The sequence below is a fragment of the Oryzias latipes genome, chromosome 13, assembly GCF_002234675.1.
Source record: "Oryzias latipes chromosome 13, ASM223467v1".
Classification (NCBI taxonomy): domain Eukaryota; kingdom Metazoa; phylum Chordata; class Actinopteri; order Beloniformes; family Adrianichthyidae; genus Oryzias; species Oryzias latipes.
In genome coordinates this window covers 6,793,304-6,820,546 of record NC_019871.2, presented here as the reverse complement: position 1 = coordinate 6,820,546, position 27,243 = coordinate 6,793,304, and the positions used below count along the sequence as shown (strand labels likewise).

The 27,243-nt window shown below is 40.3% G+C and overlaps 1 protein-coding gene across 8 annotated transcripts in view; it reads left to right on the top strand.

Annotated features, from left to right (window-relative positions):
* Window positions 1–27,243, top strand: part of tenm4 (teneurin transmembrane protein 4) — a 211,425-nt gene that overhangs the window by 51,292 nt on the left and 132,890 nt on the right. For all 8 annotated transcript variants that reach the window (XM_023962051.1, XM_023962050.1, XM_023962049.1 and 5 more), the window contains exon 4: window positions 20,984–21,205. In XM_023962051.1, the coding sequence (XP_023817819.1) occupies window positions 20,984–21,205 (222 nt within the window). The remainder of the gene's footprint in view (window positions 1–20,983; window positions 21,206–27,243) is intronic.

Below are 27,243 nucleotides of genomic sequence, written 5' to 3'. Positions count from 1 at the left end.
AGAATCTTTTTCCTAACCTGTGAGGCTAAGTCGTGGGGATGTGGCGTTCTCAGCCTGCCGACGCCGACTCCTGCCGTTCACTCCAGCGATGTGACTCACAAAGGCCGGCGGCTCACATCTGGTAATGACAGCAGCCACTCTTACATGCTTGAAAGGAGGGGATACGGTGGCGGGGGGTACTCCATTGGCAGCAGTCTGCACCTTCATGACTAGATATTACCAACTCCCACACAGTTCTCCTTTAATGAGTTATAAAAGAAGCGGTGACTCAGAAATTTCTGCAGCGAGTTTAAGTCCCACAGTTACATTGATTTGTTCCCTTGCTACCTGTTATCTGACACCTTTTGCGGGCTCCAAGATTCCCTGAAACTTTGAAGTTATGAAAGATTGAGGTTAAGAGCTCCGGGGTGGTTTTCAGCAACTAAATCTTTGAACCAAGCAGGACTGTCGGTGAAAGGTAGGTGTTCTTTGTGAAGCATGTCACGCTCCTTCAGAAATGGTGGCGCTTTGAAAAGTAAATCTCTTCCAGGTCTGAAGTTGGGGGGGAAGTACATTAACTGTCACCTGTTAAAGTATTGAAGCAACTTTTTTGTTTGGTGGTTGTATACTCGGTCCAAACCGCCCTTTTCTGCTGCTCCCGCAGAGCATCTTGGTTGTCCAAGGAGTCCTTTTTTCTTCTCCAAGCTGAGCAGCATCAACAGAAATCTGGCTTTAAATGAAACAAATATTTAGCATATTTTCTGCACTATAGCATCCACTTAATAGCTTTCCTGATTGAAAAACGACAGTGCCTTAAAGTCTGGAAGACCTTTAGTTGTTGCTACACTGTCAAAGTGTTTGGTTTTTTATTGTGAAAACGCTAACATGGCTAACATTTAACGGCGCTGGACAGTATTCAATTTGCTCTCCAAATTCAATGACTCCTTCAAAAGCGGACTTCTTGTTCCTGATTTCAAGGACTGGTCTGGTGTATCCTTCTATGCTGTCCATATCCCAAGATGCATTGCAGCCAAATCTGGTGATTTTCTGACAACAATGGTGGTTGGAGATAATTACACCTCCAAGATTAAAAGTCGGATCAAATAAGCCATGAAATTTTTAGCTCCATGCCTGGTTCACTATACCTCTCAGTTCAGGACTCACGGTTGCTAGGTGACAGGACATTCGCCGATGTAACGGCTGGAATTAAGACTTCACAGCCGTTCACATCCGGGGGAAGATGCCCGGGTCCTTCGTGGAGCGGTAGGCCGCGGCCATTGAAGGATGCAGCCCTCGAATTTGGACACAGCCAGCTTAGTTTGTTTTAGCAGTATTAGTTTGTTTTCTTAAGTATGCAGACACAGTTTGGAGTCAGCCTGCAGGTATTGTGGGTACACTAACGTGGCTAACATGTAGCAAGGTTGTACTGTGTTTTTTTTTACATGTTAAAACAATGTTGGGAGTTAGTGTAGTCAAGGTCACAATTGTTTTAGCGGGATCAGGCTGATTTCTTATGTATGCAAACTAGTTAGCCTGGAGTTAGCCTACATGTATTGTGAATGTGCTAATGTGGCTTTTTTCCCCATGCAATAAATACATTTGGGAGTTAGCGTGGTCACACTAGTAACATTTGTTGTAGTTGTGTCAGCCACAAAGCGGTATTTTGATCCATTCACACATCTCTTGAGTTTCCCTCTAAAAGGCTGCGCTCTGAGCACCCGCCCCACCCAATCCATGAAAGTGAGCGGGTTCTGACTTTGTGACCTAGATAAGTGAGGCACCGCCCATTCCAGGAAGAGTCTGTGCTGCCAGCACCGCCCCCAGGCTAACACACTCACACTTTCTCCACGGAGCTATCGGTGATCGACCAAGCGCTTTTGGAAGGCTCCACAAAAAGCACATCCATCTTTGCAAAAGTTCGGATGTTGTTTGTTTTTCTGGGCGAAAAGCAGACAGGCTGGCGAGGCCGACTCTAGGCAGACGTCATGAAAGGGGCGGCGCCCACAGGGAGAGAAAGGCGGTGCCTTAAAGATTGAGTTATTTCAATTCAAGATAGGAAAATGAACCACTAAAATACCTAATATTTGATAAAAAAAAATCATTCTTTAGTGTGCCAAAGGTAATGTATCATCATATAAAATATGGTTATAGTTTACTCTGAAAGGCTTAAGAAAAGCAGGGTTTAGGCCCTTTAATGCGCCTTATAGTTCGGTGCACCTTATGTGGGACATAGGTTTGAATGTAGCCCATTTTGTGATGTAGCGCCTTATCATGCGGAAAATACATCATTTCAAGTTATTTTACTTATTTTACTATTATTCACTTACTCCAAGCCACAGAATAAGATAGAACAGAAGAACTCACATTAAAAATGTATTCTCTGCATAATGACAGTTTCCAAAAATAACTGCAGAACAAGCAGCGCCTTTGTTCTTTGATGCAGGACCCAATTTGCTTAATCGTGCATCTGTAGACTGAACGCACCAGAATACCACCACTGATGGCCGCACCATCCGGAAGAGTCTGAGCGACTTTCTTTTGATACACACCCCACATTTAAGGTGCGTGTTAACGTTGAGCCGCTTCTCTGGAGCTTTGCTGGGATGTTGGGGGGAGATAAAGTCCCATCCTATCAAGTTGCACTGCATTTCTCTGCTTTATTCACCGTCTGATGTGAATAATGTTAATAAAATATTTAATATTAATGCACTATTGAAGGGAAACAACTGCCAGAAAGTTTTATTCTCAAATGCTAAACCCAAATGGGAATGTTAGAGAAGTCTGTGTCAAAGAGCTCCAGATTGATTTCTCCGTGTTCACAGCATTAGTTTATTAAGAGTATCTCTTTTTCCTGGAGCTGCAAAACATAATCACTTTTGTCAAACAGCAGTATTTTGATGCATCGCTGCCTTCTGGTGTCTGCGATAGAGTTGTAGGGGATGGGGGGGGGGGGTGTGCTTCTAGTAAAAAAAGAAAAAGTTTTCTTTTTTTTCACGATTTGTAATTTCTCGGCGCTCTAATCGAGCTCGGCGCAGAGCTCGCTCTGAAAACGGTCATAGGAGTCGAAGTGTAGCAGCAGCGTATCCGGCGAAATGATGCTTCAAAGGAATCACTCACTGTTCCCCAGATAACAGCCATGCGTATTTCCACCCACAGTGGTTCTTATGGTGTTATTTATTTGTTAACTTTTTCTTTATTTTTTGGCAGAGTTTCCTCTGTGATCATGGATTAATGGGAAAAACTCTTTGGCTCTTTTGCGGGCTAATTTGCAGGGTTTTAGAGGCCCGCGTGGACAGTTTGGCTCCGTTATCGCCCTGCCAGTGCTTTTGACAGCCTAAACCAGCAGCTCATCGGGGTCCATCTTACCACGGAGGCTCAGGGGCTTCACCACAGCTCAAAGCTCCACATGGAGCGGGATGAGCCCTTCTCTGTGGAAGATCATCCCAGCACCGTCTTATAACTTCAGCCCCTCTCCTCGCAGTTCCCATTTAACACACTGTCAATTATCCCTGCTCATGTTATATTTATGCTGGTTCCAGGGCACGCTGCTCCCTGCTTAAAATGGGACACAAGTGATGCAGCAGTTTTTCAGTATTCTGGATCTGTATCCGAGAATACACCGACCGCATTGAACAGATGGAAATCCGGACAAACTGGACCGGTTCGCCAAAAATGACGAGTTGGTATTTATTCACGAAGATGTGTGTAAAAAAAAAAAAAAAAAAACTTTTTTTTTCAGGGTTTATCACACAACACAAAATTAAAGTGTTGAATACTTTATAAAATATAAAACAAAATATTTGTCTTTATTGTTATGTAGTAATCCAATCTATATTCTAGTATAAATGTTATGGGATAACATTCCACATTTAAGTGGAGAAATATCATTTTTTTTTAAATGTTTTTTTTGTTTTGTTTTCTTACAACTTGTGTATTTTGTTAAATTATGGAAGGGTCTTTTTTGCCACACTAAAATATCCATTATAGCTGTTTTTTTGGCATATTTTTCCTTTACTTATTGCTTTAAAGTAAATCCATTTTTGTACAAAGCATCTCATTTCAGAACACTTTTGAGCCTAAAAGCAGCAATCTCCAAATGTCTAAAGGGGTTAATTCGGGGTGACATGAAAGCATCACATTACAAAAACAAATAAATAAAAAAGGAATACATTAGTGTGCTTTGGAATGTCAGTGTTTATTCTGTATTGGGTCCAAATATGTTGCTGGTTTTACATCAACATCTCCTGATTCAGCCCTAAAAAAACATCACACCATCAGCAAAAGACAAAACAAAAAAAACAAAAAAAGCTTGGTAATTTTATCAAAACCTTTCGTTTTTACTCTAGAAAAACAATCATATCATCAGCAAAAAAAACATACAAACGAAAAAAAAGGTTTGGTACAGATCTTTTAATCAAAACCTTGGGTTATTACCTTAGAAAAACCATCACGTCATCAGGGCAAAAATAGCTTTAAGTAAAAATCATTTTGTCAAAACTTTGGGTTTTTACTCTAGAAGAAACAAAACCTCATCAACAAAAAACTGACTGCAGATCTTTTTATCAAAACCTTGCATTTTAAATCGTATAAAAACACCACACCATCAGCAAAATAAATAACTTTATTGCATTTTTCAAAAAACATATAAGCCTAGGACCAGAATGAATATTTGGATTGAAAAACTAGAATGCCGGTGTGAAAACAGATAAACACAGACATTCATAGTTTTGAGGAAATCGTGTTTTCTCTATAAAGGTACAAAGAGTAAAATCTTTAATGGAACCGAGCTGAAAATGTAATTGGACTATAAAAACAAGCATGTCCAAGTATTTCTTTCTTCTGCTTTTACTGGTTCTCCAATTGTTTCACACTGAATGTTTTTGGCCTTTTCTCTAACCCACGCCAGCTGCTGTCAAAGTCTGACACAGTAGATTGACTTTTTCCTGGTTTAAGTTCATGTTACCAAGTTTGCAGTGAGAGTTGTTTACAGTTTCTGGGATTCTTTAGCAGGTTTATATTTAAGTGTCATTGGAAATTGTAGTTTTCAACAGACAAATTTTCTCTGTGAGCTCATGTAACCTAAAGCACATGGAGGGAGTTGTTACATAAGCTCAAACTGGACAAGTCCAGACAATAACCAGAAATAAACAGACTTCTGTCAGTCAGCTCCATGAGGTTTAGAGAAAAACACAGGATTTTTAGTATATATATTACCTCCATGGGTAGAAGAAAAGAGGAAACTTCAGGTTTTTTTGTTTTAACTTGCAGCAGCTGCAGACTTCACCTCCTGGATGTCTAGCACTTTTGTTTTTTGTGTTTTTGTTGGCATTCTTTCAGCTTTGAAACTGGTTTTTGTTGGAAAAAACTTGATGGAAAGGGCAAAGAAAGACACAAGCAGTGCAAGTTAAAAAGTGAAAATTAGAAAAGTGCATTAAATTGACATTTATATCAGGTTTATTTTATTTTCAGGATTTTCAGCTAGATATTGATCAAACAGTGACACAAACAGAAGGGGTTTGTAGAGAAATTGACTTCCAAAAAAGTTTTTTTAGTTCAGTTTTTGCCACATAGATATTCCAGCATGAGTCTTGCTCTTGAAAAGCTTCAGAGGAGTTGAAATTATCAAAAAAAAAAATTGTTTCATTATTATTTTGCTCTTTTCCCTTCTGGGGGATGTTTCTTCCTTTCTATACTTTTTACTTTCATATTTAAAGTGTCAAAGTTATATTAATTTAAACTGCTAATAATAATAATAATAATAATGATAATCATAATATTTATTATTCTAATGGCTTTAAATACATAAGGATTGATTTTTGTCCTAAGGTTAATAACACAAAGAGGAAGTAAAGTCATTTGAACTGTTGTTTTAGGATACTTTTCCATATAACTAATTCTTTAGGTTGTAACTACAATTCTCTTCATCATTGAATCATTGCACAGCCCTAAATGTCCTCTGCAGATACCAAAAGGAGCATTGCTGGTATTTAGGGCATGCTAGTCTGCAAATTACAGCTAATCTACCGTTTAATCAAGCATTCAGTACTTTTTCTTAAGTCCTAAATCTAAGAGAAATACAAATAAAATAAAATAAACGTTTTTACTGAACTAATGGACTCTGTGTTTCTGACCCGGTCTTTCTAATCATGACGTGACCTGCTGTGGGCGCATTCAAATAAAAAAAAAAACTGTGTACAATTTCTTGATTGTGATTGGCTAAATTTTGTTCTAAGCCGTTATAAAGCTGTGGCAACCCTGTCACTGGACCATTCTGTGACATTTTCTATCCCATTTCTAAAATGTTCACAGTACACGCAATTATCAAAATTACAGTGGTTTGTACTTCTGATCAAGATTTATTTATCACATTGCAAAAAGTAGGTTCATTAAATACTTATTTTGTATTTAATGTTATTATAAGGGTTCAAAGAATGGAGGCCGATTGGTTGGCCCTCACACATTTTCAACTCACCAAATCTGGCAATCTTTGCAAAAAGTTTGGAAACATTTACACTAAAAAATACATTGCAGGTATTTAGGTACACACACGCACACACACACACACACCTCCTTACACTAACTCAGCACTTGCGGATGAGGCTGATGCTCCATCATCATCATCATCACCGCCGGTTTCTTCAAAGCGAGTAAAAATTAATGTGTGACCAATTGCAGCCTCATGAGCACAGTTATTAAAGTATGAACCATAACTTTAATGACCAAGCTTGAAATAATCAAAAGGGAAGACTTTTAAAATAGCTTAAAAGATGATCATGGTGGTTCATTCATTAACAGCATAGAAGTCAGGTTTGGCTTTTAAAAATAAAATGTATAACGTTAAAGTTGCATACATTTGGAACTTAAACAGCTATTTTCTACACTTTCCTGCTTTTTGAGAATAAATGTTAGCACTAAATCCCTCCCAACCCCCCCATTTAAGCACCCCTGGGGCTTTCTTTCTTCTTGGATCAAAAGTATGGATTCCAGTGGCCTCACCCCTCACTGTTAACAACAACCTGCAGGCAACTGATGTCTGTTTTAGAGGTCCAAGGTTCAGATGTGACTGAAGCGGGATATCTTCTTTAACAGCACTAAAAAAGGTGGGATAAAGAAAACAAGAAGAAAACTGGCAACCACACCCTCCCTGCCAATCCTCTGCACATAAGTCAGACGTCAAAACACGGTAATGAGCTTTGAACACATGTCTGCGGACCTTCATCCCGGCACAGTCGTCAACCGGGCCTACAAAAAAACCAACAATGCTAATAGTGGATAATTATCCGCTTTTACTCCTCCTGCACTGGCTGCTCCTCTCCCATCACACGCAGAGGCTGCTGAATAAACACAATGGTATGAATAAATAATGACCCCCACAATCCTCTTAAGATCCCCGAATGGTGAGGATGGGTGAGGGGAGGGGAGAAGACAAAAGTTTACTTTCTGTGTTTGAGGGTAAGCGGAGCCTGAAATTGTAAACGACTCATTAGGGCTACATGTGGCTCGCATGGGGTCTCACTGAACAAAGATGCCACCATCACCACTGTGTCCCTGCACACAGCATGAAGGGCCAGGCCTGGTGAATTCTAGAATAACAGTTTCTGCACTATAAGGCACACTCAAAATCTTCATTTTTTTAATGAATGACTGTACCTTATAGTCCTGTACGGCTTATATATGGATTCATTCTGGTTGTGCTTAGTGATGTCGAAGCGATTTCTAAATGCTAGCGTGTAGCGGTGTCTGACTAGTTTTTTTAGGGGTTACAAACACAGTTGGGCTTTACAAGTATTGTAAATATGCTAATGTGGCTAATGCGCTGTTTTTGTTTTTAATAGGTTGGGAGTTTGTTTTACGTTTGTTTTAGCGGTATTAGTCTGTGTTTTTAGTAAGTTCCAAGCAACGTTGGGAGTTACAGGTATTGTAAATCCACTTAATGCGGCCAGTGTGTAGCGGTGTCAAGGCCCGTTCACACCGGGACGAATTTCGGCGGCGATTTTCGCCGACGTTTAACGCCTCGTGACTAAACAAAGGGCACCAATGTGAGTGTGCACACCGACGCGAAAAAACGCAACGCGTCAAAGCGTCAAAAAAAAAAACGCCTCGGGTTCGTTTTTTTTTTTTAGACGCGGCATTTTCATTCGACCAATGAAAATGCCGCTTTTGCACACGTGTCTGGAGCTTCTGAAGTTACAGTAAAACACAACTTGGGGGCGCTCAAACACAAAACTGCCTTGCTGAGCACACATACCAGCGAAGAAGATAGACGCCAAGTAGCGTCTACACTGCTGCGAAGAAACAATGACGGACATTCTAAAATATCCCCGAACCAAGCACCAGTTGGAGCTAATGGTGCTTGAAATATTCATGTTTTCTTTTTATTATTCTGACTAGCGCGTAAATACTTGCTCTCTTCTTCTGAGTGAAAAGCGACTTTAAGAAGCCTAAAGTTGCGCAGCGCCACCTTGTGTACAGGAGTATTTCTGTTTACATTAAGCGCCATCTAATGTCAGGGAATGAAATTGCATGTTCGCTCGACTCATCGTCAGCGAAAATCGCCTGGGTGTGAACACAAAAGACGTGGCGAAAAACGCTGGCGAATAACGCCTGGCGAATATTCGTCCCGGTGTGTGGGGGCCTTCAGACAGTCTTTTTTTTTTTACGTGCTACTAACAAGGTTAGGCGTTAGCGTAGTCACAGAAACATTAGTTTTAGCAGTATCAGTCTGTGTTGTTACATAATGAAAACAAGGTCGGGAGTTAAAGGCATTGTGAATAGGCTAACGCAGCTAACGTGTAGCCATGACTTTTTCTTTTTTAACGTGTTACTAAAAAGGTTGGGAGTTAGCGTAGTCACAGTAACATTTGTTTTAGTGGGGTCAGTCTGTTTTTTATGAGTTGCAAACAAGTTTGAGAGTTACAGGTATTATGAATAGACTAACGTGACTAACATGTAGCCTATTACAAACAATAGGCTGTGTCCGAATTCCCACCCTAACCCTAACTACTAAAAAACTATAAAGTGCTGCACTATGTAGTGCCCTGGATTTTAAAGGCAATTCGGTCGCCATGATCACTACTTTTTTTTTTTTTAAACGGTGAATATGACGTCATCGAAATCTCATTGATATGAGCGTTTTGCGACGACCATTTATGAATCTACTATGTTCTGAAGATAAAAATGTTGATATTTTATTTAAAAAATACATTTAAATACATTTTCTTTGTTAAAATTATTCGCCAAACTAGTGAGCATCGATGCACACTTCTGGGAGATTTTTTTGGGCATTTAATTTTGGATTTGTAGATTTGGACAGCACTACAAAATGGCGAAAGTAGAAACTATTAGTGAGTAGTGAAGGAATTCGGACAAAGCCATGGAGTTACTGTAAACTCAGTTAATGAAGTTTGACTGGCTGACAGACTTCTTTCTGACTCTTGACTCAATGCGCCTCATATATGACATCATTTTGAATGTAGGCCATTCATTTTAGGAAAGACGTAACTGTTTGATCAAAAAATAACAACAAAAAGCTTATAGCTGCCTGAAAATTCCCATTTTTCAGAACTCTTGCAAAAGTTAGTGAACAAGTACAAGATTTAATGACATTGTTTTTAAGGAATGGCTAAATGCTGCTTATTTAAAAACCCACATTTTATTTCAAAGATTTTGCCAGAGCTGGAAGTGATTTGCCTCAGGCTAAGTGCATGTCAGCTCCAAAACCCATCTAAAAATCCACACTATCAAGAGGCCCTGGTTCTGATAGAATTAGAAACCTCACAAAACCAAACCTCACCACCAGTCGAAAAGGAAAAAAGGCGACAATATGAGACGCATGAAAGGAGTAGCGTTGGGTTGGAGGGACCTGCTGCCGCACAATAATCCTGTCGCTGTACATGTGTGAGCTTTTTGCCTTTCTGTCTTTCTTTTTTTCTTCCAACCTTGTAGCTACATTTCTTAATTCTCACGTCTGAAGCAAATCCCGGGCGCGGATTTGACATAGCAGGAAGTCACCAAAATGTAGCAGGAGGGAATAATGGACACAGATGGAAAACACTGCTTTTTGGAGCGCAATTGTGGAGGATTTGGTCACAATGAGGAAATCCAATTTTGATTTGAAATTTCTGCCGAGGCGATGAATGGAAAAGAAGTTGCCTCGGGTAGATAGAATTAAAGGGATTCAAGATGGGCAGCAACAGGAACAGCATGATTATCCTTTAATACTCTGCCAAACCAGTAATAAATCAAGCAATGAATTGCAAATGTATTTCCCCTTGTAGAGGACTGACTATGAGCCCTTTTATATAACATGGTAACTGTGGGCAAGAGCATCCACATGCTTAGACATGCTGCTTTTTATTCAGAAATGTGGGGGGCTGCTTTAGTGCTAACAGACACATTTCAGTGAATTCTGCAGCGGAGTGGGTAAAATACGAGCTTGAAAATGCAGATGTGATGGATCCACTCTGATCGTCTTTTGATCCAATCGGAAAGCGTTCCCATCTTTTAGTGATGATCATGCTGCCGTCATTTTCCTAGGACGTAGTTTCTGTAGAGTGGCTTGAGTTTATTAAAAGTTTGCTCATACCCCTAACCTACCATTACCGGTGCAACAAAAAAAAAGAGAGCAGCTGTGCAGAGGGTACAGTGGTCAACCTCTGATGGGAAGTTTGCAGGTTCGACTCCTGCCCTCCCCGCACAAATGTCAAAGTGTCCTTGGATGAGACATCAAAGCCGTCTTTGCTCCTGGTGGTTATTATTTTTTGGCGTTATTATTGTATATGCAATGCTTAAAGATGCTTGTATTACTGATTTCTTCATCTTTGTCAATAATGGTGGTAAGAATAACTTAAAAATTGTGGGACGAAACTTTTTGCTGGGGGGCAGCTGCCTCCCCCATGTCCCCTGTAGCTCCGCCCTTGAATCTAGTCAGCTACTAGTGCAGTGTTTTTCAACCGGTGTGCCACGGCACAGTAGAGATGGTCAGGTGTGCCGTGGAAAATTGCCCTCATTAACTGATCTAAAAACATTTCCCATCTCGAGGATATCAGCTCTTTGTTCATCCAAACAGGCCCTGATAAAACACTGAGAAGTTAGGAATATGAAAGATCGTAAAATGCTTCTTTCTTTGTGTTTATTTGATTCTATTAAAGACATTTTGATAAGAAGGATGGTACCGCGATTTGGCCATAGCTATAATGTTTTAGGAAGCGTCCCGCCCCTTTAACTGTCTCTACCAATCATTCTTGGAGGCTTAATCACACGTCATCAGTCTGACCAATCAGAAGTGGTTAAAGTCTTCACTTTCTTGTTTTGATTCTGCTCATAAAGTCGCTCAGTTCCAAAAAAAACCCAGCTAAAGCTCGTCTTTAGAGGTGTAGCTTTCCACAGAATCCGGTGTCAAACTGTGGAACAAGTGAACAAAACAATGAAGCTCAGAGAGGCGAGTCTGTCTGCGTTCTGCGGCTGTTTGCACTACATCTCCCATGATGCATTGGGTTAAAGTGAAAGTGTCTCAGCGCACAATTAGTCTTCCTTTGACGTCTTGGAACCACAACGAACACACATCAAACAGTTTTTAAATCTTCTATCTTAACTTTCATTACATTTTTTAGCAAAAACGGCTGCAACTTCCAGCTTTTTCTGCCACAATTATCGCAAAAATGCATGTGAGATTGAGGAGGGGCTGTAGATCAATACAGACTGAGTTTCTCCTTTTTTTTTTTTGGATGCTGGTGTGCCGCGGGATTTTTGACAAGGTTAAAGTGTGCCCTGGCTCAAAAAAGGTTGAGAAACACTGTACTAGTGAATGCATCAGAATGGAGCGGAGCAAGAGCGTATCATCTATGTCACGACTACGATCTTTGTCCAATTGCATTTTTTCATCAGCTCCGGATTCACTACGATTTGAATAAAAAAATAATAATGAATGAAATTTTAATCTTAATTTTCTATAGATATGAATTGTCATTGGAGTGAGTCTTTTAGCCCCCAGATTGAGCCTTTAGAAGACAAAGGAAAATTTCTGGAGGAATCCTCACAGATGGTGTCGTCTAGCCGGATTGCAGGGAGCGGACCGGTCGGGTGCAGAGGTGCTGGAAGCCGGTGGACACGGCGGGAGTGTGGAGTAAAAAGATCTCCAGTGTCAGCCCGTCCGAAGGGCTTTTCATCTTCCTGGGTGATATCTTGGCACGCTACAGGCAGATTCTGTTAAGCTGCAAGCTAATGATTCTGCCCTGCTGGCTTTCCTTTTTTGAATCTCAGCCGGACAGTTTTCCTTCTTCTCTTTGCGGATGAATAGACAAACACAGAAATTGTTCATTGCTGCAACGCAGTAATCTAAAGATAGTCTCCTTTTCATCAAAATGAAAGACCTGCAGAGTTGGTATATTTGAGTCATGCATGTTCCGGATCTCTTTAAAAGCACATCGTGTAGAAAATCTTCATATTTCTCTGTTTTTATGTGTTGGAAAAGGTATTTTTCTTCAGCATTTGTTTTCAACTTTCCTTTATGCTGTAATTATGTTTTTTCCCAGTTTTTTCTCTGAAGGAGAAAATATTGTTTTTCCAACACATGCTCGTTTTACACCGAATTTATTTCTATTTTTCTTGCTTTTTTGCACAATATTAAGTCTTGGCTTAAGAAAAAGCGTATTTTATTTTGAAAATTGGTCATAAAACTGTTGCAAAATTACCCCAAACCTTATTTTAGAATTGATTTGCAGTTAAAAGTTTTTGCATTCTCCTTTAATTTGACTTCCTATAGCTTAGCACTGACACAAGCAGACCCATCTGTTCATTAACAACTGTGTAACTTAAATTAGATTATCTATCAAGTCTGATTTCCATCAAAAACCGCTGGTTATGGCTCGCAGCTGTGTAATAGAATGTTATTATGCCAATTTGGGGATTTGAATAATGCAAAAATAACAACAACAAAAAGAAAGAAACAGTAACAGAAAGAAGCCTTTACATTGTTTGTGTTGCCTGGAGGGTTTTGATAAGTAAAATTAGGACCTGAGCACAAGCAATGATTAGTTTTCCCAAAACAAAATGAAATATTCCTATAAATTAGTTAATTGGACGGCATTAACTCACTTCATTCAGTCATATTTGAATCAGTGCCGGTGTGTTGAGCAACCATGAACCCAGCACACAGTGACAACTTAAAGCACATTTTTAAACTTATTTGAATAGTATTTTGCTGTTTAATGGTTGTTTTCACCTGTTCTTTGTGATCCAACGCTTTCTCAAGTGGTCATAAAAAGTCTATTTTTTGTTAAATATATTGGCAAAAAGGTGCCAAATTTTGGTGGCGCAATTATAGAAAGTATAAAAAAAATCTTAGTTTTAGTTTTGTTTTTGCTACTTTAAGGATGTTTTATGAAGTTTGTTCTTTTCTGTTCTGAAATGTTACAGTTTTGCAGAAACTTTGACATAAATGACACCAGATTTTAGTCCAAACCACAGACAGGGGCCATGTTTAAACCTTTTGAGTTAAAATACTGCCTGTTTAAAAAAAATAAAAATAAATAAAGATAACCTGACTTTCTTTTACTGATTGTTCTCTTGCTTTCAAAAAGTCAGAGGAAAACAGAGAATTTTATTCAGACGGGTTAACACTGATGGAGTTGAGGCCTAATTGGCGGTCATCATCTTTATAGACTGCTTCATGTAAGAATATGCGTAATAATTAACAACAGTAAGTTAACGTGTCAATGAGTTTTGATTAAATGTAAATAATTGAAAAAAAGAAATCTCTCTAAACCATTATGCTGATCTAAATAATTTTGGAGGCTGGACTAAACCATTTCTGTTTTCTTTTACATAAAATGATCAGTAAACCCAGTTAAAGGGATTTGATTCATCAATAGTGGACAAAAAAGGAGGTGAATTCAACATCCAAGGTAAAAACTGAAGAGTAACTGCATGTGAAGGACACTTTTATTTTTACAAAATAAAAGTCCCAATGAATCCCTTTTAAGAATAAAATGAAAAAAAGGAATTCTTGTGGGTTTATTTTCTCTTCTTCTCTGATTGGTGACTTCTAAATAAATGCAGGTAATAAATCAAGCAGTCAACAATAATATAACATGAATAAAAAGACTAATATTTGTCTATAATGAAAAAAGGAAGTACAGAAAACTGTTTTGTAATTACTCATTCACAGTTGCATTTTACTTGTAAAAAAAAAAAGAATAAATTCCTTAAGAATTACTCAGACGTAAATGAAGGCACAAAGCTCTGAGTTTTACATAAAAAAATCACTGAAGTTGCATAATTTTTTTAGTACTGTATTTGGTTTAACAGATTTTGTTTCCTGTTTTCTTAGCAGTTAAATTCAGAAAATAATTAAAGAATATATATATTTTTTTAAAAATGTAGCAAAGTTAAGACCCATTTTGACAACAACTGATTTCCACCATGGCAAAAATACATTACCTTTATATATTAATAATAGAAAACAAGAGCTAATTGTTCACAGAACACGTTTTTTATGTTAGCACAGTATTATTTTGCTGTTTTGTGACTTGAAGCAGTCCGTTTGAAGCCAACAATCCAGAAACATTAGGGCCTCTTTCAAAGATCAGGAGGATCTGAATGTTTACTGTCGCTCGTGGCTGCAGCAGCAAATCCACTTTTCATCAGCGTCAACACGTGAAAATAGGACAAAAGCGTGCCGTCGCGACCCCAAGCGCAATTGATGCCGGGAGCAAGTTATGCAACACTTTACTGATCTGCCAACAGACGGCCGACTGTTAGCAAACTGTAGCACCACTTTCTTTTTCATCCCTCTGTGTTTAAGAGCTCAGATGTGTCTGAATTCACTCACTACTTAGTGAGCCATACAGGGTGTTTGCCATTTTTTCAGATCGTCCGTATGTATATATTCTAAATCCAGTTCCTCAGAAATTTCCCAGAAGTCTCTGAAAAAGTGAAGTGCATTGATGCCGAATAGATTGTCCAATATATACCACAATGCATTGCGTTTAGATGATTTTGCATTTAAAAAATAAATTTAAATGTTTTTTTTTTTAATATATCATCAAAATAGTTATCATAAGAACACAATGGAGTCATAAATAGTCTGTTAAAATGTTCATATATTAGGTTTTGCTCTGGCAAATGAATGACATCATATTAAAATCCAGGGCACTAGATATGTATAGATTTTTAGAGCAGTGGCCTCTAACCTTGTTCAGGCCACGGATGAGTTCAATGTTTACGGACTGGAGGCTGAAGTGGGCGTCCAATTTCTTTTCCTGTTTTTTTGTTTGGTTTTTTAGTTGTGTTCTTGGTTTTGGTGTTTTCATTTAGTTAATTCCCCTAAGTCTATATAAGTGTCTGCTTTTCAGTTTGGAAGTGTCGGGTCATCTGCTCTGCTGTGTTCTGCTTTGCCACTTTTTGTTTTCTCCATGGATTTTGTCACGTTTCCCTTTATTTATTGAAATCCTTCAGTTTCTACCGCTATGCCATGGTCTCCTGAGAACTTTTGAGGGTAACGTTGGTCCTTATCCTCTGTAAATGACCTGCAGCTGCTTTAAACTTTATTTCTACTCTAGATTTCACGTAGAAACCATTAAAAGGTGATATCGATTTTTTTCCTTAACCCAGAGCTCTCAAAGTGAAAGTTAAAAAATCAAACGGCGACTTTAACGTCGTTGGACTTTTAAGGGGCGATGGACAAAAAAAAGAAAACAGTCACCAAAACTGTTACGTTCTAAAGATAATACATGTGAAGTTCAAGCAACTTTATTAGCAGCTTTCTTGTAATGTTAGACAGCCTTTTGCTGAATATTTGTCATTATTATTATGGTCTGTGGGAACAGCTGCGGCAATAAATCCAGATGTGGAGGAAAGACTCCTGGTTTTTGTCTGTTAAATGCAGCTTTCTTTTATTTTGAAATTGAAGGCTCTTGTTTCCTCATTGGCTCTTTTGTTTTGATAAATTTGCTAGCTTGGAGGTTTCAGTTTTGTGGTCGGCGCGTCCGTCTTACGACCGTAGCAGATGTATATTTCTCACCAGACCGTGCATCAAGAACGAGTCTGTTTTTCAAAATAAACCTTCTTTTAGAATCTGTTAATAAAGAAAACGGTGACAACATTGGTGGTGTTTACAAACTGTCCCACTCACTGGGGGGTTGGGGGACCACTGTTTTAGGGGTTAGGGTGTGGTGTAGCAGCACAGATATTAAAATGGGGTGAAGTGGGACTCTGACTCATCGCTTTGCAGAACTCTACAATCAAACCGGCTCTGGTCAAAGATGCATGTTTGCTCCTATTGGGCGTTTCACCGTAAATCCACAGCCTGTTCCGTCTCTAATCCTTAACTAATCACGACTCTTGATATCGAGGCCGAATCCCTTCACCTTTTCCCTGGATGCTTTGCTGCATCTCACTTTTTAGAGCGTTTTTAGGTTTCTGCTTCTTCCCCAAATGGCTTAAATAAACGCAGCGTTTTCAAATTAAAGCTCAGGAGTTGCTGGTAAAATCCGACTGATTATCTGGAAAACATACAGAGAAGGGAAAAAAACCAAGAAAAAACAGCACTGTCTAAATAAAAGTTGTTGACTCTTCTTGTTTGGATTCCTTTTTTCTCCTAATTGCAGCCTTCTTCCAAATCCTAATCACTATTTGCCTTTTTGAATTTTCTCTCTTTCTGTCCCTTCAAGTAAAAGCAATTTAATAGATAAATTGTCATGTTTATTTATGTGATAATGACTAATGCAGCAGCGTGCGCATTCTGATTAGGCCGGAGTGAAATTCTGCATCAAGTTCCTGATTGCAGTTGTGTGTCAGTAAATAACGCACAGCTATGCAGTGTTTGAGCTCCTCTAATATTTATTTTAGTCAGATTTAAATCTGTAGGGGAAAAAATGGGCAGTTTTTCCAGTGATGCACTGGTGTCCAACACCAAAAAAAGAAAAGAAAATGAACAGAATAATTAATCAAATGTCAGAAAATGAAAGCGAATAATGATCTTTAAAACTGCAAAGGAGTCTGGGTATCGTCTGAAGCTGTGATTGGAAGCGTTTCTATTTTTGGGGCTTTAATTAGCTCAAATGTTATAGAAAATATGACGTTGTGTTTTTATCTGCACTGGTAGGTTCAGGTTTTGACGTTGTGTTTTTGATCTTTCTGGTGTGAAGCCTGTTCTGTGGAATCAGACCGTTTGGATCTCGTCTCTGAAAGTTTTTTATTTATCCTTTTTTTTTTTGCTGTGCTGAACCTTACCAGGATTCTGTATTCTCAAATATCACACAGATGCCTTCAGGCGCCGTGTCGTAGCACGCTGTAAAGCTGGAGACATTAGAGATATTTTTCTTTGAAGCCACTAAGTGAGGACGGAAAGGAGTGTTCAACACTGTGGGGAGTGGAAAGGGGAGTGGCCTGAAGCAATGACACCCCCTCACCCAGTACTGTGAAGCTGCGTTCTCTCCGCCCTCGGCGACGCGTGTTCGAGAGGCCACTTCCAATGAGAAGTGCACAAATACTGTACAGCGGGAAAGTTTTGCACACCGGTGTGAAGCCGATATAAAAAGTCGCTTTTCTTCGGGTCAGAATCAGCCGATCCATGTTGATCACATAAACCAGGGTTCTCAAAGTTTTTGTAGCGGAGGGCCAAATTAAAAACTCGACGTTAGACTGGGGGCCAATTATGGTGAAAAAAAATGGATTAAGAGAAAAAGTTGTCTAGTAATTGTATCAGTCGATAGACTTTCTTTTGCTGGACAAACAATGTCAGCTACTTTCAGCACACATTCTTGGGCTTGCTAATCCAGGCCATTCCCAAAACAACAACGTAACTATCTGCTGTCACAGCTTCACTGGATTTAGCCTTTTTGTAAACATCTGGTGTGCAGTAAAGCCTCGTTGTTGTTGTTAGAGCTTTAGTACATTTCTCTTAACTGTTTCCAATCCAGCTTTGACAGTTGGACAGACGGTCTCATGTTTGTCTGTGGAGGTCTGTGGCGTCCAGAGGTTCGGCTGCTTCACAGACTTGATCTGGAGAACCGTTGCCATCTTGCTTTTAACTTGCAAACACAAAACATCTAGTTTCCAGTCTATACCTCTTTTCTTTTTGCTGCTTTATTTTGAAAAGAAAATCCATTAGAAGCATTAGGCCGCGTCTTTGCGCTGGTAAAAAAAACAAAAAATAACACCAAGTGCAATGGAAGTACATTTTCCAGTCCACAGATCCCAGTTATTTGTTCATTTCTTTAATTGGATGTCTAATGAGCTGATTAAGACCTTCAATGCAGTGGGAGAAGATCTGCCTCAGCAGTCAGGCCGAAGCGGACAGGCGGTGACTTCCCGACGCCGTGGAAGGGCAAGGCAGCAGGTCATGGTCCAAGGCCTCTTAAGTAAAAGCTCTTTTTCTCATCTCCTCGGTAATTCAGTGAATGAGAGCCAAGTTAATCAGCTGCGGCAGCCGGAGAAACTTCGGCGGCTCCTCACCTGCGCCGGCTTTGTCTTTATGCTGCCTGTGTTTTGGGTCCAAACTGCCCGGGGGCGTCATTAATTACACCGGAGACAGTAAAGCCTTTGTGTGCAGGAATAATGACCACTGAGCATTTCTTGCTTAACCTCATTTAGGTTATGACATCTTTGCCTGTTTTTTCTTTCTCCTGTTTGGAGGAATTTCCTTTAAGGATAAATGCAACAAAATTCCCGCGGTCGGGCAGCTCCCCCCCCCCCCACTCCCCCCGTCTGTCAGAGTGGCAGATAGCAGCTCATGGAGGGGTGCTGGGATCAGCAGAGTGTTGTTGTTTTGACACACACGCACACTAATGAAGTGTCTTCAGAGGGCTTGACAGTAATAGTGTCTGTCTGAGCACCTCAGCGTTTGCTGTTTTTCCACAGTCCAGAACAGCAGTGTCACGGTTGTTAACCCTCAGCGGGGGGGCGGGGCTCTGTCTCAGCGACACGAACCAAAGTTTACGGCCAGAAAGGTGTTTAGGACCACAAAGTGCGACTCTCTGAGGGGGCAGTTTGCTTCCTGATGTCTTCATATCACTAATTGTTGCCTAATTAGATGCGAGTCAGTGAGTCGTGCATTAATACTCTTCAGGGACGGTCACAGGAGGGGGGAGGGAATTCATCTCCTCTGATGAGCGACAGTCCGGTTGATTCCAACACAATCGCTCGTCAACAAAAGATCATCCTTTGATCTATTTTCAAAGCGTTTCCAGTGATGACTTTTGTTTTTAGCCCAAAAAAAACCTCTGTCAGTGTTTAGAACTTACTTTCTGCAGAGCGCCAGAAGTTTATCAGAAATAAGTTGTAGGAAGGACTGTTGGTGCAGGGTAACCCCGCCTCCCCTTCCCTTCCATTTACTGAGGATGTCTTAGCACTGTATGTGGTACGTCCGTCAGATTCCCGGCGGGTGCCTCTCTTTGGACTCGTGTGAAATCTGCCGCTGGACACCTGTCCAAAAATGTTTTGCTACATCGCTACATAGAAGCATTGACTGCATGTCCTATTTACAGCTGATGCACGGACGACGCAGATGATGTTGAGAGATCAGGTTTATTGATTTTTAAGAGCTCTACAAAAGCATCGGTAAACAGGTCTCCATGTCTGGGTTCATGTCATCATCCAGAGATTCTCACGGTACGGTGAGCTTCACCACTGCTGCCGGAGCGGCGTCTGAGTTCCTGTCTTTGTCACAGCTCTATGACGTGCTGTCATGCATTAGTGCCAGGAGGGAACAAGTAAAAACAAGAATATGGTAAAAATACAAATATCACAAAGTTCACGGTTGGAATGATCAGATTCTCTTCCATGTTGCTCATCAACACATCACGGGCCAAAGCTCATTGGTTGACGCAATGTGCCTTCTTTGCCAAAGTGCAGACATGTGAACTCTCATATACTGCCGTCAGACCAACGCACCGCACCCAACGCTCAAGTTTGACCTCCGAACGCGTCTGTAAATCGACTTGACATTGAAACCGGAGAACCCAGACACGCAAATCGTGTTCAGTGTGGACACAGCTTGAGAGCTCTCTGTTTACACGTTCTCCCGCTAGCTTCCAACCGCAACCTAACATTAGCGGTGCAACAAAAAAAGTGGCGAGCAATGTTGGAGCTATCCAGCCGTACAGTTTTGATCCAGATTTCAGCTCAGATGAGGAAAATGAGGACGTACATGAATCTAGTCGTCTACAAGTGGAAACATCGGAATGGAGCGGAGCAGGGAGCTTGTGCCCCACCCAGCGCCGGCATTTGTACATCTGCTCCTAATTTACAACAACTATTTGAATAAAGAAATACTCAGAAATGCAATTTTAAGCTGAATTTTCTTCATCTTTGTCCTCCATCATGAGAAAAACATGTCAAAAACCCAATTTTCACGGGAGTGGGTCTGTAAGTGGAGTCTTTGACAGCATGGTGCAGATTTGCATCACAAGTTAATCACACATTAGGGGGGGGGGGGGGCTGTGGTGCTTAAACATTCCCTCACAGCTTGGGATTGAAACCAATAAGCCTTTTTATAGAGGGAAAGTGCCTGTTTTTAATGTAAGTCACACAAGAAGAGACGGAACGTGGAGGATTGCTTCCTGCCTCTGACTGCTGCTCGGGTTTGAATCTGCTAATTGTTGCAGGAAGTGCGGCTGGTGTTGAAGGACTTGTGGATGTTTTCGGGTTCCACCTGCCAGCGTAACGCTGGCAGATTGTTTTCTTCTCCTTGTTTTTGTGTTTTCAAAGAACACCTGAAAATGACGTTTTGTCAGTTGTGTTTTTCCAAACCGGGCGCCCGCCGTACAGTACGTCTCCCCCGTTCATTCTCAAAGTCATCCCACTTGTTTGTGTTACCAGCTGGGTTGAGGCGGCGGCTGTGGCGGCGTGGGGTGGGGGGGGGACAATAGGCAGATGTGTCCCCGTTTGTTTTTGAAGTGTCACAGTTGAGTCTTGCGTGTGTGTCTTTCTTTTTTTTTTGTTTGTGGTTGTGTGTTTCATGCCCCCCACCACCCCATGTGTTGTCTCTGCTTGTGGTCCACAGGTCCTCCGCTGCATTGTTCATCCTCCTCCTCCTCCCCTGTTGAGCAGCTCCCATGCCCTCCCCCTTGCATTGCAGCCAATGAGAGCCAGGGAAGGTTGCTAGGTAACAGTGCGGCTCAGCCAGCCCAGGACTCTGACTCTGAGGATGAGTTTGGCCCCGATTCATTCTTAGTTAAAACTGGCTCAGGGACCCTGTGTGCTCCTGCCACTGCAGACGCTCACGGTGAGTTAGTTTTCAAGCTACTGTTGCTTTTCTGCTCTGGTCGTGCCTACAAGCAAAAAAATAAAATAATGTTTTCTGTGCACCGCCACCACGAAGAGCAAAGTTTGAGTTCAATATGCAGCCTCAGGAAATTCAGTGAACCCGCCAAAGAAAGGTCTTCAAAGCTCAGAGCCTCATTCCAAAAGATGGATGATTTCGGTTCGAGCGAAGAGATTTGTCACAGATAATTCTCTTCTCTTTCAATGTCCGTTAGCGGAGTGGGAGTATCCATCTACCGCACAGTCCTTTCAGAAACAATCGCTCGCATGCGACTCCTCTGCGCTTCCAGAAAAAATAAGCCAGAAATGAAGACGAGTCACTTCATGGCCGCTGCGCTGCGGACGCCAATGCATCAACATTTGTCGCCACGACTCTCCTAAGTTCCATTAAAAAGCAGAGCTGAGGAACTCCTTGAATTCTGATCAGGCGAGCCGCGACTTTTGAGTCAGATTGGTCCTGAAGTGTGCCTGTGCGGTCCCTCCGAAATTAATGTCAGCTATTTATTCTCATGCCCCCCCCCGCTGTTGACTTAACGCTCATTCAAAGTGACAGAGCGACATTTGTGTTCAGAGTGCTAACATGGGGTTGATGCACGACAAAACGAAGCGACAGTCGGAAGGTGTCACCCGTTGGATCAGCAGGTAGCTTATTGATTTAATTATGACAGCATTTTTACTTTGGGGCGGGGGGCAGGCTGCTGAAATCCCAGCGTTTGTGCTGAGTTGTTGGTTTGTACGTGCTGTTTGCTGCACATTATTAGAGTTGGGTTTGATCTTTGCTGGCTTTTAAAGGCTGTTATGCTCATTAATCAAGCTGCCATGTTAACAAGTTCAAGGAAAAAAAAAAAAGGCTGGGAATAGTATTTCCTCAATGTGATGGAATATGAGACCTGCAAGTGTAGACGTGGATAATGCATCCGGTATTTTATGGTGCTGCCACTTCATCCGGTTAGGGGTCACAAAGGCATTGGATCCCGCCCCAGCGGATATATGGTAATAGCAGTGAGCAGGTTGTATGATCCAATAAATGCAAAAATGCAATGTTTCCATGAGGTTTATGAATATTTGCATTTCTAATAAGAAATCCTGACACTAAACTCTAGACAGTTCTAATTGAATTTTTAAAAGTAGAACAAAGCAAATCTGTTTTATTCATTTTTTGAAGCGACAAAAAAACAAAAACAAAACAAGTGAATAAATTGAAAGAAAACATATAAAGATTTAAAACAGTGTGTATTTCAATTATAACACATTAAGTTAACTTTTGGTGTCTTATACTTCACCACAGATGTCGCCACTGACACTAAATAGCTCATTAAAGGGTCTAAATCATTATTTTCTTAAGCCTTTTCAGAGTAAACTATATCCATATTACCTTTGGCACACAAAAAAAAAAACTGTTTTTATACCTGCAAGTAAGACGACTTGATGACTGAGGCTCCCCCTTTCGCTCTGTGTAGGCACCGCCTATTTCATGGCGTCAACTTAAAGCTGGCCTTTCTGCGTCCCGCCCACGAAAACAAACAACATCAGAACATTTGCAAAGACGGCTGTGCATTTGTGCACATAACAGAAAAGCTTTTAGCCGATCCCCGCTAGCTACGCAGAGAAAGTGAGGGTGTGTGTTAGCCTGGGGGCGGGGCTGGCATCACAGATACTTCCTGGAAGGGACTGTTCACTTTCATACATATTGTTTTTGTAGGTTGCCAGGTGCTCAGAGCCAAGGGATATTCAGAAATGTGTGAATGGATCCATTTTTGTGAGAAATGAACGTTTAAATACACACAAAAGCTCAAAAAAGTTAATTTAGCGCGATATTTGACCTTTACACTATTGTGAAACCTCAACCATTTACACAATCAACATGAATCGGCTGATTCTGACGCTGAGCTTTGCGCTGATATGCAACCCATGGAGTATTGCATATCAATACAAGGCTGCTTTCCTTTGTGACTCAATCCGCTGGAATTAGGCTATTTGCATTGAAGAGTTATGGTGGTCGACACTGGAGTTAACGCTTTTGGTGGTAAGGGGTTAAAATCATCTCGATTTCAGAGTTCCTTTTCATTCCCATGGTGGTGTCCACTGCACCACAGCCCCATTGACACATTTCCTCCACTTTCACCTTTGCTAAAATTACGTTCCCTGTTAATCACCTGCTGGGAATGGAGTGAACGAATGACCTTTTCCACCCCACTACCTCATTTCTTACTTCAGAAATGGTCAGTGCAGCTGTAGGTTATTCTTCTTTTAATCTATAGAGCCTGTGGAGTGATTTTCATTTATTTTAATGAGGCAGCAGGCTAAAAGCAGTATGGCTTTAAGCTGCATTTCAGCAGAGGCGCATGATCTATTATGGCAATAGTTTCAAATCGTGCTGCAATTATCTATGACAAAACAATCAAAACAGTTTATCGAGGATTATGGACAGATTAACACCTGAACTTCCTGTTTGAGCCCTTTTTTAAATCAAAATATTGTCATTTTACCAGGTAACTGACAGGTAGCTCATCATGGGACGAGCAACGGTCCACTCCAAACTAAAATGATACTTAAATTTTGATTCCAAACTCCTTTTTCTTTTGCTTTATTGTTTGGATAAGATCTTTAATATTACACTAAAGTTGATGCTATTTATCAACCTCTTTACCTAATTTGTTATAATTCAGATCAAAACTGTGGGGTGTGGCCTAATGATTGACAGATTCTTATCACATTTCTCTGGTTCAGAATGGCCTTACTGGTTCCAACTATTGATTGTATGTTAGAGTTAGGTAATTATCATTTGCTTACACACTATTATCACCATAATATGATTGTCTCAGTTCTATTTTTCAGTAAGAAAACAATGACTTGGAAAGTTCTGATTATACAAGAGTATGATGTTCCTGATCAAATGACCCACGTTCATGTCTGCAACCTTCAGTTTTCAATAAAAAACGAGGCTCCATGCGCTAGGAAGGCAGAACTCCTCTATGACGGTTTGCGCTGTGACAGACCGATTCTCCTTCTGCAGAAGTTTAGCAAAAATTCTCATCTCCTGTGTGGTTCTTCTGTTTATTAAGGAAAAAGTCAAAACCCTGACACTGTATATAAGAACCGGACTGGTGACTCCTCATACTTTACGTCCCGAAAAGAAAGTACCCACTGGTTCCAAGAAGGCAAAATCCCATGGAGAGAAATAAACAGCTATTACTCAGTCATTGTCAGAATAACCATTCTTATTCTGATATCTTTTTTTTAACATCTTCTTGCTAATCCTATTTTTTCTTTCATGAGTTTTCTTCAGTAGGTTAAGTTATTCAAGTTATAAACAGACCAATCAGACGCCTCAATTAAAGTAGGTGTTCTGAAGTTAAATATTCATACAGATTTCATTTAGCCCACTTTCAAGGGAAGCGGTTGGACTTCCAACAAGCTCTCTCCTGATTGGCAAGAGTGGTTGTCATAGAAACGTTGACTCAGACTAACTAGGACCAGTCACTGGCTCCAACATGGCAGCGACGAACTCTGCAAATAAATGACAACAATTGACTTCATTTGGTTGGGGCTGAAAGTAAGCCATTCTCTTTTGGTGACGTCACACTCTCTCACTCCAGTTCTTTTATACAGTCTATGGTTCCAACAACTATTATTTTTTCCCACATTTTTGTAAAGTTCAAGGTTCTGTCAGGTTTAAATTATACCACGAAGACATCCATTACAAGACTAAAACATTGACATCAGATTTAAACCAATTGGTACCGTCACATGACATGCCCTTCCTATATATCCCATTAGTTGGAGAGATGCACTAGACCAGCACAACTTTTAATGATCTAATGACACAAAATATTAGAGTGTAGCTTTATTTGCGGCTGTAATGGACAGTGTTGCTGCCGAGTTCCCTTGATCGTAAAACAAAACAAAAGCTATACAGAAGGTTGTTTCTGCCCGCAGCTGTAACCGTATACAAAGACTATAATCATGTTAAAGACTGACTGTTTTCATATGACAACACCTCCTTTTACCTTTGAGAATCGATGAGGGATCTTTGAGCTGAACTGGAATGAGGGATCTTTGAGCTGAACTGGATACCTTTCAATTACCTCCGCTTCTTTCTTTTTCCCTACAGGAGCAGCAGACGGATTAGACAAAATAAAAAGATTTATGCAATTGATCAAGAGCACAAATAAACTACTCAAAGGATCGAATTACTGTACATCTCCAAGGTGCCCCGACTGCTTTTCTCGGAAAACCAGGACAATGAGTTATTTATCCCTCTGTAAATCCCGGCACTAATTCCTTAGCAGCGACACGGTGGTCGGCCATCAGTGACACGAGTAGCTTAAGGGGACGGGAGTCAGGGAGTGACCTTTGCTGCAACGATTCCTGCTTTCTTGACACAGATTTGCATAGGTAGATCATTTAGATTGGACCTCCGGCTGCCAAAAATGAGAAGGAGAACACAGAAGAGGAGGTACCTCGCTCCGGTTACCTCTGCTCATCATTAGGCTTCGTTAGAACTGAAGCGCAGTGGAGCCTGTTACATTCCCAAATTGATATTTCAAAAACATCAAGTAGAACTTGTCCATGGGTGACCTTCGACTTTCAGTGATCTGAGGATGAGCTTAAATCTAAGGCAGAATCTTCTTTTGTCTTGTCGGTATTTGAAATATTCTTTTGGAACCTTACAAGGAGAAGTCTTCAAGTACCTTTGGGTTACTTCTCAGTTTCATGAAGTTTGCCTCCAAATATTGATAGAATTACACAACATCTTCACAAACTCTGCTTTGAAATCTACTCAATGTTTAACCCTTGAAGCCCACTACATCAAAGAATCGAAATAATTTTTTTCTTTTTAATTAAGATGTTTTTTTAAACTCTTTGATTAAATCCATAAAAAACGTTTGCTAATAAATATATTTTTAACGAGATGTAGTTGGTTAGGCTCCGGCCCAGTGACCCCGAAAGGGATACAGCGGGTTTTGAGGATGAATGGAAACCATTGATATGCCTAGTTTATGAAGTGAGTCTTTATGACAACATTTTTATAGCCACATCTTGTGAAAAATAAACTGCATCCACTGCTGTATAATATAAAGATAATCATCAATTACACCCACAAAAGAAATGGTGAGGAAAAGCTTTGAATACACAGAGAACAACACACATAAGTAAGAAATTGATATTGACCCGGATCCTAACTTTTTTTTTGCCTTAATCGACAATAACTCTGGCAGCCCTGTGACCCTGAATGGGATAAAGCGGGTTAAGAAAATGGATGGAGATACAGATGTTGGTGAATTTTTGCTCACAACAATGTTAGTTTAAGATGCAGAAACGTTGACATGAGTGTTCAGGAAAAAAGCATCTTATTTACCTACTATCTTATGAACGTACTGCTCAATGAAAACAAGGCTCTAAAGTGAGCTCTGATCATATCCTCCTCTAAATATTGAATAAGCTTGCTGTCTGTTTGTTTAATTCAGGATATCTCTCACTTTTGATAAAAGAAATTATTTTTTTCACTCCGGTGAACAGCACATTGTTATCTTTCGTGTGGCAAATAGCAAATGTAGCTCAATAAGTCTATCAATCAGGCTGTTTTTTTTAAAACTGAAGTGAAATAACTTGACTAGAGATTTGTCAGTGTGACACACTGAGCTATATAAATCTAATTTTCACAAGGTGACACGGGAAGCCAGAGGTGACAAAACTGAAGAGAGGTGTAGATTTGTCACAAGGAAGTTATAAAGAAAACAAAACTAATTAGACAAAATGTCCTATATATTTTATCAAACTATGAAAAGAAAAGATTCTGTTCTGAAGGGAAGTGGTGGAAATGAAAACAACTGGGGCTGTTTGGGCACAAAAAGTCATCGGAAAACCAGCGTGGCAAGAAGAAAAGGGCTTGGATTTCAAATGGGATCTGTTTGTGCACGCAGTTTACTGAAGGACTGTTAGGATTTAGAGCTGACACACTTTAGTTAGCATTTATTCCGTTATTCCCGGTAAACA